Source organism: Hypanus sabinus, chromosome 31, assembly GCF_030144855.1.
Source record: "Hypanus sabinus isolate sHypSab1 chromosome 31, sHypSab1.hap1, whole genome shotgun sequence".
Taxonomy (NCBI): Eukaryota; Metazoa; Chordata; class Chondrichthyes; order Myliobatiformes; family Dasyatidae; genus Hypanus; species Hypanus sabinus.
Window position 1 is genome coordinate 4959447 of NC_082736.1, and position 14101 is coordinate 4973547.

The window sequence follows — 14101 nt, forward strand, 5'->3', positions numbered from 1 at the left end:
CTGGCCTGCTGAGTTCCTCCAGCATTTTGCGTGTGTGTGTGTGTGTGTGTGTGTGTGTGTTGCTTGAATTTCCAGCCGATTTTCTGTTGTTTGTGATGATATTTTTCATGCAAGTCCTAAATCCTTAGGTTTTGCTCTTGGCACCTGCCCATTCAATTCACAGTAATAGTACATTCTTAACCCCAGGGATTTCTGGGTAAGAATGGTGCCATTGGAAGTATTTACAAGCATTGTCTCTCCTCTGCCAAATGGCACCATTCAGGATATTTTTTCTAAACTCAGTAGCCAGTTTAACACAGCAAGCTTCCACAAGCATGTCCGCTGGCATTGTGTGTGTCAACATTCAAAATTATCCTCATTTTTTTTTGCCGTCAATCAGATTCCAAATGTGTCTACTCTGTCATTCATTGCCAAGCCCCCTGCTCCTCATATCCTCTCACCCCTCCCACTGTCCAGAGCCCAAAACCCTGCCCTCTGCTGATCCGTCTCTGGTTTCAGACCCCACTCCAATTAGCGTGTAACACTCTGCTTTCAGGCTTCAGGTGTATTCCAACCACCCAGCTGTGTGAGACACAGTGAAAATGACCCCAACATTACAACGAGCAGGGAATAAGGTGTTTAACTACCAATGTCATTCTTCCTTGGCCCAGAGATATGAGGGACAAACATGACTGAAGTCAGCTCACCTTCTTCTTTAGTCTGCAAAAAGTCAAGCAGGAAATTCTAGGGAAGCCATTTCATCCACAGAGTTGAGACTGGAACCCATCACCACAGCGACAGCGAGAGGTGAGCAGCAGGGAAGGATGTAAAAGCACGGTCGAGGAACAGAAATACTAGCGAGGACCAGCTGGGCTGAGTTGACTCCTGACTATACACTGGGTGTGTAGCAGATTAAATAAATACCCGAGACAGAGTTTAAAATGGAACTGATTTATTTGTCTCAGATGCAGAATATTAAACTCCAGTCCCATTGAATATGAAATCAGCAGAAGGAATGCCAGTGACCGGGGTGCAGGACTGGGTTTGGTGAGCAGCAACAATACTCAGGAGTTCAAAACCAACAGTCACTTCTGAATTTGTCTCTGGATATAGGAACTGTGATGGTTCATATCCAGCTTGCCATTTATTTAAACTTTTTCCCCATTGTGAACTCGATAGTGCGCCACAAGATTGCAGGACTGAGTGAATCCCTTTCCGCATTCAGTGCAGGTGAACGGCCTCTCCCCGGTGTGAACTCGCTGATGCAGCTTCAGGTGAGATGACTGAGTGAATCCCTTCCCACACTCTGAGCAGGAGAACGGTTTCTCCCCAGTGTGAACTGTCTTGTGTGCCAGGAGGTAAGATGAGCGAGTGAACCCCTTCCCACAGTCTGAACAGGTGAACGGTCTCTCCCCAGTGTGTATTTGCTTATGTAGCTTCAGTTGAGATGATCGAGTGAATCCCTTCCCACATTCAGGGCAAGTGAACGGCCTCTCCCCGGTGTGAACTCGCAGATGTAGCTTCAGCTGGGATGACTGAGTGAATCCCTTCCCACAGTCTGAGCAGGTGAACGGCTTCTCCCCAGTGTGAACTCGCTGATGCGCCAGTAAGTGGGCTGACTGAGTGAACCCCTTCCCACAGTCTGAGCAGGTGAACGGCCTCTCCCCAGTGTGAATTCTCTGATGTACCTTCAGTTGAGATGACTGAGTGAATCCCTTCCCACAGTCAGAGCAGGTGAATGGCCTCTCTCCAGTGTGAACTGACTGGTGTGTCAGTAGATCAGATGACCGAATGAACCCCTTCCCACAATCTGAGCAGGTGAACGGCCTTTCCCCAGTGTGAACTGACTGGTGTATCTGTAGGTCACATGATCGAATGAACCCCTTCCCACAGTCAGAGCAGGTGAACGGCCTCTCCCCGGTGTGAACTCGCTGGTGTACCAGGAGAGCAGATGACCCAGTGAATCCCTTCCCACACACGGAGCAGGTGAATGTTCTCTCCCGAGTGTGAACTCGCTGGTGAGTCTGCAGTTGGGATGAATGATTGAATCCCTTCCCACAGTCTGAGCAGGTGAATGACCACTCCCCAGTGTGAACTGACTGGTGAGCCAGCAGGTCAGATGATCGAGTGAATCCTTTCCCACAGTCAGAGCAGGAGAACGGCCTCTCCCCTGTGTGAACTCGCTGATGTGCCATCAGTTGAGATGACTGAGTGAATCCCTTCCCACAGTCTGAGCAGGTGAACGGCATCTCCACAGGGGGAACTCACTGGTGTGTTAGCAGATCAGACAGCCGAGTGAATCTCTTCCCACACGTGCAGCAATCGAGCAGTCTCTGTCACTGGTGTGAATTTTTTGATCTATGTCAGCTTGGATGACAGAATGAATCGCTTCCCACTGACGGAACAGATCAACAAGTACTGGTGTGATTTCAGCACCCTGGTTCCAATGGATTTCACTGAGAGAGAAAAAAAAACGCAATTTGAGACAAAAATAAAGCACTTTTACAGCTGGGACAAGATTCTTCTTCATTTCCTTGGATCCACATCAGATTATTGGTGAAACAAAGGTCACGTCTTCAATACTGAGGTTCAATGCAAGTTGGAAAAACAACTCCTCATCTTCCAACTGGGCACGGACCAGGTATCCAGACTGATAACAAGTTAGTTCAAGTCCTGGTCACGTCCCACAGGGCTACAAGGAGCACATACGACATGGCTGTTCAGGGGACTTCCTAATTACTCTGACGCCCACCTTCCCCCGCACCCTACCCATAATACACAGGAGCAGAATTAGGCCCTCCGGCCCATCGAGCCTGCTCTGCCATTCAATCATGGCTGATCCTTTTTTTAATCTCCTCCTCAACCCCAGTTCCCAGCCTTCTCCCTGGAACCTTTGATGCTGTGTCCAATCAAGAACCTATCAATCTCTGCCCTAACTTACACCCAACAACCTGACATCCACAACTGCATTGGCAACAAATTCCACACAATTTCATCCACTCTCTGGCTAAAGAAATTTATCCGCATCTCAGTTTAAATGGACAACCTTCTATCCTGAGGCTGTGCCCTCTTGTCCTAGACTCCCCACCATGGTAAACATCCTTACCGCATCTACTCTGTCCAGGCCTTTCAACATCTGAAAGGTTTCAATGAGATTCTTCCTCACCCTTCTGAATTCCAGTGAGTACAGACACAGGGCCATCAAACATTCCTCGTATGATAATCCTTTCATTCCTGAAATCTTTATGAACCTCCGCTAGACTCTCTCCAATGCCAGCACATCTTTTCCAAGATATGGGACCCTAAACTGTACACAATATTCAAGGTGAGGCCTCACCAGTATCTCAGCATCACATCCTTACTCTTGCATTCTGGACCTCTTGAAATGAATGCTAACATGGCATTTGCCTTCCTCACCACCGACTCAACCGACAAGTTGACCTTCAGGGTGTTCTGTAAAAGTCCCTCAGCATCTCAGATTCCTGGATTTTCTCACCGTTTAGAAAACAATCCAAACATTTATTTCTGCTACCAAAGTGCATGACCATGCATTTTCCAACACTATTTCATTTGCCACTTTCTTGCCCATTCTCCTAATCTGTCCAAGTCCTTCTGCATCCTACCCATTTCCTCACCACTAGCTGTCCCTCCACCAATCTTCGTAATCATCTGCAAACTTGGCAACAAAGCCATCTATTTCATCATCTAAATCGTTGATATACAGCATAAAAAGAATTGGTCCCAACACCGACCCCTGCTGAACATCACTAGTCACTGGCAGCCAACCAGAAAAGGATCCTTTTATTCCCACTAACAGCCTCCTACCAATCAGCCAATGCTCTAAACATGTTTGTACCTTTCCTGTAATACCATGGGCTCTTAACTTGGTAAACAGCCTCATGTGTGGCATCTTGTCAAAGGCCTTCTGAAAATCCAAGTATACAACATCTATGACATCCCCTTTATCTATCCTGCTTGTAATCTCAAAGAATACCAACAGGTTCATCAGGCAGGATTTGCAGCCAAATAGGACACTAGTCAGACCCCACTTGGAGGACTGTGCTCAGTTCTGGTCGCCTCACTACAGGAAGGATGTGGAAGCCATAGAAAGGGTGCAGAGGAGATTTACAAGGATGTTGCCTGGATTGGGGAGCGTGCCTTATGAGAATAGGTTGAGTGAACTTGGCCCTTTCTCCTTGGAGCGACGGAGGATTAGAGGTGACCTGATAGAGGTGTATAAGATGATGAGAGGCATTGATCGTGTGGATAGTCAGAAGCTTTTTCCCAGGGCTGAAATGGTTGCCGCAAGAGCACACAGGTTTAAGGTGCTGGGGAGTAGGTACAGAGATGTCAAGGGCGTTTTTTTTTTACTCAGACAGTGGCGAGTGCGTGGAATCGGCTGCTGGCAACGGTGGTGGGTCTTTTAAGAGACTTTTAGATAGGTACATGGAGCTTAGAAAAATAGAGGGCTATCCTGACAGGATATTCCCCAGGACCTTGAGGGAAGTTTGTGTAGAGATAGCAGGAGCTCTGACGGAGATCTTTCAGATGTCATTAGAAACGGGGATTGTGCCGGAGGATTGGTGTATTGCCCATGTGGTTCCATTGATTAAAAAGGGTTCTAGAAGTAAGCCTAGCAATTATAGACCTGTCAGTTTGACATCAGTGGTGGGTAAATTAATGGAAAGTATTCTTAGAGATAGTACTTATAATTATCAGAATAGACAGGATCTGATTAGGAGTAGCCAGCATGGATTTGTGCGTGGAAGGTCATGTTTGACAAACCTTATTGAATTTTTTGAAGAAGTTACGAGGAATGTTGACGAGGGTAAGGCAGTGGATCTAGTCTATATGGACTTCAGCAAGGCCTTTGACGAAGTTCCACATGGAAGGTTAGTTAAGAAGGTTCAGTCGTTAGGTATTAATGCTGGAGTAATAAAATGGATTCAACAGTGGCTAGATGGGAGATGCCAGAGAGTAGTGGTGGATAATTGTTTATCGGGATGGAGGCCAGTGACTAGCGGGGTGCCTCAGGGATCTGTTTTGGGCCCAATGTTGTTTGTAATATACATAAATGATCTGGATGATGGGGTTGTAAATTGGATTAGTAAGTATGCCAATGATACTAAGGTAGGAGGTGTTGTGGATAACGAGGAGGGTTTTCAAAGCTTGCAGGGAGATTTATGCCGGTTAGAAGAATGGGCTGAACGTTGGCAGATGGGAGTTTAATGCTGAGAAGTGTGAGGTTCTACATTTTGGCAGGAATAATCCAAATAGAACATACAGGGTAAATGGTAAGGCATTGAGGAATGCAGTGCAACAGAGAGATCTAGGAATAACAGTGCATATTTCCCTGAAGGTGGAGTCCCATGTAGATAGGGTGGTGAAGGCGGCTTTTGGAACGCTGGCCTTTATAAATCAGAGCATTGAATACAGAAGTTGGGATGTAATGTTAAAATTGTACAAGGCATTGGTAAGGCCAAATTTGGAATATTGTGTACAGTTCTGGTCACCGAATTATAGGAAAGATATCAATAAATTAGAGAGAGTGCAGAGACGATTTACTAGGATGTTACCTGTGTTTCAGTCTTACGTTACAGAGAAAGGTTGAACAAGTTAGGTCTCTATTCATTGGAGCGTAGAAGGTTGAGGGGGGATTTGATCGAGGTATCTAAAATCTTGAGAGGGATAGATAGAGTTGACATGAATAGGCTGTTTCCATTGAGAGTAGGGGAGATTCAAACTAGAGGACATGATTTGAGAGTTAGGGGGCAGAAGTTTAAGGGAAACACGAGGGGGTATTTCTTTACTCAGAGAGTGATAGCTGTGTGGAGTGAGCTTCCTGTAGAAGTAGTAGAGGCCAGTTCAGTTGTGTCATTAAGGTAGAATTGGATAGGTATATGGACAGGAAAGGAGTGGAGTGTTATGGGCTGAGTGCGGGTAGGTGGGACGAGGTGAGATTAAGGGTTCGGTACGGACTAGGAGGGCCGAGATGGCCGGTTTCCGTGCTGTGATTGTTATATGAAGTAGGGAAAATCTAAGCAGTTTCCCGAGTAGGTTAGAGGGGCCGAGATGGCCTGTTTCCGTGCTGTGATTGTTATATGGTATAGATAGAGTGAATGCAGTTTCCCGAGTAGGTTAGAGGGGCCGAGATGGCCCGTTTCCCTGCTGTGATTGTTATATGGTATAGATAGAGTGAATGCAGTTTCCCGAGTAGGTTAGAGGGGCCGAGATGGCCTGTTTCCGTGCTGTGATTGTTATATGGTATAGATAGAGTGAATGCAGTTTCCCGAGTAGGTTAGAGGGGCCGAGATGGCCCGTTTCCCTGCTGTGATTGTTATATGGTATAGATAGAGTGAATGCAGTTTCCCGAGTAGGTTAGAGGGGCCGAGATGGCCCGTTTCCGTGCTGAGATTGTTATATGGTATAGATAGAGTGAATGCAGTTTCCCGAGTAGGTTAGAGGGCCGAAGGGCAGTAGATTTCTGTGTTCTGTGTCACTGAAGCTGATGGGGGGGACTCTGTTCCGTTTCCCCACGCAGCACTGGCGACAGATGCATTTCCAAACCCGCCCGAGCCACGGACCCGTCTGCCGGCCGAAGCGAGACGGCGGCGGCACGAAGCTCCCCCGGGGGGGCCGGGCACGGATCGCGGGGCTGGGAGAGAGGGGTGCGCGTCCGCGGCGATTGCCCCCCGCCTGCCCCGGCCCCGGGCCCCGGCCCCGGCCCCAGGCCCCGCTCCTACCTGCGGCCGACTCGCTGTCCGGCACCGCCGCGCATGCGCGTCGGCCGCGCGGAGGTTTCTGGGTGCATGAGCCCGTCTGCCGCGCGGAGGTTTCTGGGTGCATGAGCCCGTCTGCAGGCGATTTGCGGAAACGTATTCTCAACACGGACAGGCATTCGGATAATGCAACACTGCAGATGCTGGAAATATCCGAAACACACAGACAGGCAGGCAGGCAGGCAGACAGACAGACAGACAGACAGACACACACACACAGTGCAGCAGTGGCTGACCAGAAGCGACTTTATTCCTTTCCTGATCTGCCGAGTTCCTCCAGACTTAGACCGATGTTTCTGCCTCTCAGTTTCCAAATGCAGCTCATCTCCACTCTGACCTCCTCCTACTCCCAGTCCCCGCCGTGTCCGGAGCCCCAAAGCCCCTCTTCTGTTCCAGGCCTTGCTCCATCAAAGACGTACCTACTGTTCAAGGGGAGCGTTCTAATGCAACAACCCAGCTGTTGAGCAGGGGATTTCACCACCCATGACATTCTTCCTTAGCCAAGAGCCCTGGGGAATGAGGATTATTCGGGACACAACCCCACCGAACTCACCAGTCTGCTACAAGACAAACAGGAAATGCGAGGTAAAGCTCTTCACCCACAGACCAGTGAGCATGAGAGGGTGAGTCAGTGGTGAACAGCAGGGATGGATTTGAAAGCACTGCTGTGGAATAGGGACATGAGCAGGTACCAGATGGACTAGAGTGGCCTCTCCACTGTACATTGGCCATGCGACAGAGACGGTGAGCACCCGAGTCACAGGGTTTGAAATAGAACAGCAGTCTATTTTAAAGCAAACATCGGGAGACCCCCTGCACAGTGACCAGGGTTCAGTCCTGTTGTGCTGAGCAGCCGCAGAGACCACAGAGGTGCAGCACAGAAACAGGCCCTGAGGCCTATCTAAGCCACTTAAACTGCTTGCTCTCCTCCATCAGCACCGGGACCATACTCCTATCATCCAGGTACCCATCTAAAAATCTCTTAATTAGAGCTCGTGTGAACTACTTGCACCGGTTGCTCATTCCACAGTCTCGTGACCCTCTGAGTGAAGAAGCTCCCCCCTCATGTTCCCTTTAAACTTTCACCCTCAACCCATGATACAGGTAGTCCCACCCAATCTACAGTCCAATGAATAAAGTCCTACCCTACGCAACAATTCTTCAGAACTCAGGTCCTCGTGTCCCACTAACATTCTTGCAAATTTTCTCTGGCCTCCTTCAACACATCTCCTGTGGGTAGGTGACAAGAACTGCACACAATACTCCAAATTAGGCCTCACCAATATCTTACCCAACTTCAACATAACTCCCCAGCTCCGATACTCAATACTTTGATTTATGAAGTCCAATGTGCCAAAAGATTTCTTTACGACCCTATATAACTGTGAGGGCACTTTCAATGAATGATGGACCTGTATTCCCAGATCCATTTATTCTACTACACTCCTCAGTGCCTGGCCGTTCACGGTGTGAGACCGACCCTGGTTGGTCCTAGTGAAAATGCAACACCTCACACTTGTCTGCATTAAATTCCATCTGCCATTTATCAACCCATGTTTTGCTGTGCCCAGATCCCACTGATAGCCTTCCTCTCTATCCACTACACCCCAGTCTTGATGCATTCCTCAGATCTGATTAACCACATTCCTCTCTATCCACTACACTCCAGTCTTGATGCATTGCTCAGACCACATCATCATCCAGATCACTGTTGACAAACAACAATGTCCCAGCACCGATCACAGGGGCAGACCACTAGTCAGAGAGGCAACCATCTACTACCACTCTCTGGCTTCTCCCACAAAGCCAATTCAATCCAGTTCAGTATCTCGTCCCAAATGCTGAATGACTGAAACTTCTTAACCAAACTCCCATGCAGAACTTTGTCAAAGGCCAGGTCAACAACATCCACTGTCTGACCTTCATCAACTTTCCCAGAAGCACCTCTACTTCCTTAGGAGTCATCGGAGATTTGACATGACATTGAACACTTTGCCAAATTTCTACAGGTGCGTAGTGACTGGCTGTATCATGGCCTGGTATGGAAGAACGAATGCTTTTGATCAGAAGATCCTGCAAAGGATTTGGACAGTACATCATGGGTAAAACCCTCACAATCACTGAGACATCTACATGAAACACTGTTATAGGAAAGCAGCATCCATCATCACAGATCCTCACCACCCAGGCCACACTCTTATCTCACTGCTTCCGTCTGGTAGAAGATACAGGAGCCGCAGGGCTCGCACCATGAAATTCAAGACAGTTACTACCCCTCAACCATCAGGCTCTCGAACAAAAGTCACTTGCCCAACAACTGAGAAGTTCCCACAGCCGATGATCTCATTTACTCTTGTTATCTCATGACCTTGATATTTATTTCTGTTTGCAGTTTGATGTCTTCTGCACACTGGGTGATCTTTCATTGATCCTGTTGTACTTTCAATTCTACGTATTTGCTGAGAATGCTCACAGGAAAATGAGTCCCAGGATTGATTGTAGTCACAAAAATGTATTCTGATAATAAAATTTAATTTTAACTTTTGACTGCATCTGGAGGTCATGGGTTAAGGGTGAAAGGTAAAATGTTTAAGGGAAGAACAAGAGGAGCTCTCGAGCACAGAATTAAAAGACCACTCTCAGAATGTACCAGAGACTCAAATACAGAATTAACCCACCACTCTCAGAATGTACCAGAGACTCAAATACAGAATTCACCCACCACTCTCAGAATGTACTAGAGACTCAAATACAGAATTCACCCACCACTCTCAGAATGTACTAGAGACTCAAATACAGAATTAACCCACCACTCTCAGAATGTACTAGAGACTCAAATACAGAATTCACCCACCACTCTCAAACACAGAATTCACCCACCACTCTCAAACACAGAATTCACCCACCACTCTCAGAATGTACCGGAAACCCTCAAACACAGAATTAACCCACCACTCTCAGAATGTACCAGAGACTCTCAAACACAGAATTAACCCACCACTCTCAGAATGTACCAGAGACTCTCAAACACAGAATTAACCCACCACTCTCAGAATGTACCAGAGACACTCGAATACAGAATTCACCCACCACTCTCAAACACAGAATTCACCCACCACTCTCAGAATGTACCGGAGACCCTCAAACAGAATTAACCCACCACTCTCAAACACAGAATTCACCCACCACTCTCAGAATGTACCGGAGACCCTCAAACACAGAATTCACCCACCACTCTCAAACACAGAATTCACCCACCACTCTCAAACACAGAATTCACCCACCACTCTCAAACACAGAATTCACCCACCACTCTCAAACACAGAATTCACCCACCACTCTCAAACACAGAATTCACCCACCACTCTCAAACACAGAATTCACCCACCACTCTCAAACACAGAATTCACCCACCACTCTCAAACACAGAATTCACCCACCACTCTCAAACACAGAATTCACCCACCACTCTCAAACACAGAATTCACCCACCACTCTCAAATACAGAATTAACCCACCACTCTCAAACACAGAATTCACCCACCACTCTCAGAATGTACCAGAGACTCAAATACAGAATTAACCCACCACTCTCAGAATGTACCAGAGACTCAAATACAGAATTCACCCACCACTCTCAAACACAGAATTCACCCACCACTCTCAAACACAGAATTCACCCACCACTCTCAGAATGTACCAGAGTCTCAAATACAGAATTCACCCACCTCTCAGAATGTACCAGAGACACTCAAATACAGAATTAACCCACCACTCTCAGAATGTACCAGAGACACTCAAATACAGAATTCACCCACCACTCTCAAATACAGAATTCACCCACCACTCTCAAATACAGAATTCACCCACCACTCTCAAATACAGAATTCACCCACCACTCTCAAATACAGAATTCACCCACCACTCTCAGAATGTACCAGAGACTCTCAAATACAGAATTCACCCACCACTCTCAAATACAGAATTCACCCACCACTCTCAAATACAGAATTCACCCACCACTCTCAAATACAGAATTCACCCACCACTCTCAAATACAGAATTCACCCACCTCTCAGAATGTACCAGACACTCTCAAATACAGAATTCACCCACCACTCTCAGAATGTACCAGACACTCTCAAATACAGAATTCACCCACCACTGTCAGAATGTACCAGAGACGCTCAAATACAGAATTAACCCACCACTCTCAGAATGTACCAGAGACACTCAAATACAGAATTAACCCACCACTCTCAGAATGTACCAGAGACACTCAAATACAGAATTAACCCACCACTCTCAGAATGTACCAGAGACACTCAAATACAGAATTAACCCACCACTCTCAGAATGTACGAGAGACTCTCAAATACAGAATTAACCCACCACTCTCAGAATGTACGAGAGACTCTCAAATACAGAATTAACCCACCACTCTCAGAATGTACGAGAGACTCTCAAATACAGAATTAACCCACCACTCTCAGAATGTACGAGAGACTCTCAAATACAGAATTAACCCACCACTCTCAGAATGTACCAGAGTCTCAAATACAGAATTCACCCACCACTCTCAGAATGTACCAGAGACACTCAAATACAGAATTCACCCACCACTCTGAAATACAGAATTAACCCACCACTGTCAGAATGTACCAGAGACTCTCAAACACAGAATTAACCCACCACTCTCAGAATGTCCCAGAGACTCTCAAACACAGAATTAACCCACCACTCTCAGAATGTACGAGAGACACTCAAATACAGAATTAACCCACCACTCTCAGAATGTACCGGAGACCCTCAAATACAGAATTAACCCACCACTCTCAGAATGTACCAGAGTCTCAAATACAGAATTCACCCACCACTCTCAGAATGTACCAGAGACACTCAAATACAGAATTCACCCACCACTCTGAAATACAGAATTAACCCACCACTGTCAGAATGTACCAGAGACTCTCAAACACAGAATTAACCCACCACTCTCAGAATGTCCCAGAGACTCTCAAACACAGAATTAACCCACCACTCTCAAATACAGAATTCACCCACCACTCTCAGAATGTACCAGAGACTCTCAAATACAGAATTATCCCCACAATCTTACACTGTACTAGAAAATCTCAAAAGAAGAATTAATGGTTAATTCTGTATTTGAGAGTCTCTACTACTGTATAAGATTATGTGGTTAATGCTGTATTTGAGAGTCCCTGGTACAGTGTGAGTGTGTACTGTTTATTCTACACTTGAGATTCCATGACACAGTGTATGAGTGTGTTGTGGGTCTTTGGTTCAGTGTGACAGTGTGAAGTTCTTTCTGTATTTGAGAGCTTTGGATACAGTGTGAGAGTGTGGGGTTAATTCTATATATTTGAGACTCTGGGACAGTGAGAGTTTGGGGTTAATTTTGTATTTGAGATACTCTGTTACAGTGTGAGGGTCTGGGATTAAGCGCCTTTAGCACATAGAAACGTAGAAAATAGGTGCAGGAGTAGGCCATTCGGCTATTCAAGCCTGCACCACCATTCAATATGATCATGGCTGATCATCCAACTCAGAACCCTGTACCTGCCTTCTCTCCATACCCCCGATCCCTTTAGCCACAAGGGCCATATCTAAATTCTTCTTAAATATAGCCAATGAACCGGCTTCAACTGTTTCCTGTGGCAGAGAATTCCACAGATTCACCACTCTGTGTGAAGTCGTTTTTCCTCAGCTCGGTCCCAAAAGGCTTCACCTTTATCCTTAAACTGTGACCCCTCGTTCTGGACTTCCCCGACATCAGAAATAATCTTCCTGCATCTAGCCTGTCCAATCCCTTTAGAATTTTAAACGTTTCAATAAGATCCTCCCTCAATCTTCTAAATTCCAGCGAGTATAAGCCTAGTAGATCCAGTCTTTCTTCATATGAAAGTCCTGCCATCCCAGGAATCAATCTGGTGAACCTTCTTTGTACTCCCTCTATGGCAAGAATGTCTTTCCTCAGATTGGAGGACCAAAACTGCACAAAATACTCTAGGTGCGGTCTCACCAAGGCCTTGTACAACTGCAGTAGAACCTCCCTGCTCCTGTACTCGAATCCTTTTGCTATGAATGCCAACATACCATTTGCCTTTTTCACTGCCTGCTGTACCTGCATGCCCACCTTCAATGACTGGTGTACAATGACACCCAGGTCTCGTTGCATCTCCCCTTTTCCTAATCGGCCACCATTCAGATAATAATCTGTTTTCTTGTTCTTACAACCAAAGTGGATAACCTCACATTTATCCACATTAAATTGCATCTGCCATGAATTTGCCCACTCACCTAACCTATCCAAGTCACCCTGCATCCTCTTAGCATTCTCCTCCCAGCTAACACTGCCACCCAGCTTCGTGTCATCTGCAAACTTGGAGATACTGCATTTAATTCCCTCACCCAAGTCATTAATATATATTGTAAACAACTGTGGGAGTGTTGGGTTTATTCTGTATTTGAGAGTCTTTGGTACAGTGTGATACTGTGGGGCTAATTCTCTGTTTGCGTGTCATGGCACAGTGTGAGAGTGTGGGGTTAATTCTGTATTTGAGAATTTCTGCAGAGCGTGAAGGTGTTGGGTGAGTTATGTATTTGAGACTCTTTGGTACAGTGTGAGTGCTTTGGGTTAATTCTGTAATGGAGAGTCCTTGGTACAGTGTGAAAGTCTAGGGTTAGTTCAGCATTTGAGAGTCTTTGGTACAGTGTGAGAGTGTGGGGTTTATTTTGTATTTGAGTGCATCTGGTACAGTGTGAGATTGTGGGGTTAATTCTGTATTTCAGAGCCCTGATGCCCTTCTCCACCTCCCCCACTCAAACAATGTTGACTCTCCACCCGTCCCCACTTGCACCTGCAGAAGAACTGTCCCACACCCCCCCCCCCCACCCACCCTGGAAGCAACAGCAAAAGCCCCCAAAGAGGCATGGATCACCAGTACATCAAAATCTGTGGTCCGTAACCCAGCAGTTCAGTACCTCAGACTAATGAGGAAGAGGGAGTGGGAGATTGAGGGCGACAATGAGGGCAGGAGTGCAGCAGCTGGTTGTTCCGATGTTACAATCCTCCCAGTCACTTCTCGACCCAATACCGACAGTCTCTCATGCACCTTCAAAAGAGAGGGGGGGATTACTCGAGTGCAAGGGCTTTCTTCTGACAGTAGCACACACCTCCTACTGCCCCAACGTTTCAGTCTCCCTTGATGCTTCATTTGGTGAACTGGGTCATCTCTGGGGTGAACATCTTCCTTGAGATTTCCCAAACATCAGGTTTATGTGGAAAAGTTTCTCTTTACCATCTCGCTGGGCTTTACATG

General features: G+C 46.6%; 1 protein-coding gene across 4 annotated transcripts; it reads right to left on the bottom strand.

Moving 5' to 3' along the window:
* Positions 1–914: 914 nt before the first annotated feature.
* Positions 915–13778, bottom strand: LOC132383734 (zinc finger protein 239-like). 4 transcript variants are annotated; one of them, XM_059954933.1, is made up of 2 exons: positions 13764–13778; positions 915–2435 (listed from the first exon to the last, which is right to left on the bottom strand). In XM_059954933.1, the coding sequence occupies exon 2, from the start codon at positions 2226–2228 to the stop codon at positions 1128–1130; it is 1101 nt and encodes a 366-aa protein (XP_059810916.1). In that variant the 5' UTR covers positions 2229–2435; positions 13764–13778; the 3' UTR covers positions 915–1127. The 4 variants fall into 4 exon arrangements, with proteins under 4 accessions (XP_059810916.1, XP_059810914.1, XP_059810915.1 ...); XM_059954931.1 differs by lacking the exon at positions 13764–13778 and adding an exon at positions 6723–6797; XM_059954932.1 differs by lacking the exon at positions 13764–13778 and adding an exon at positions 6564–6702.
* Between the last annotated feature and the right edge of the window lie 323 nt (positions 13779–14101).

Coding starts and splice junctions, on each gene's coding strand:
- LOC132383734 (XM_059954933.1), bottom strand. CDS start 2,228: ATGCCGTTCACCTGCTCAGACTGTGGGAAGGGATTCACTCAGTCATCT.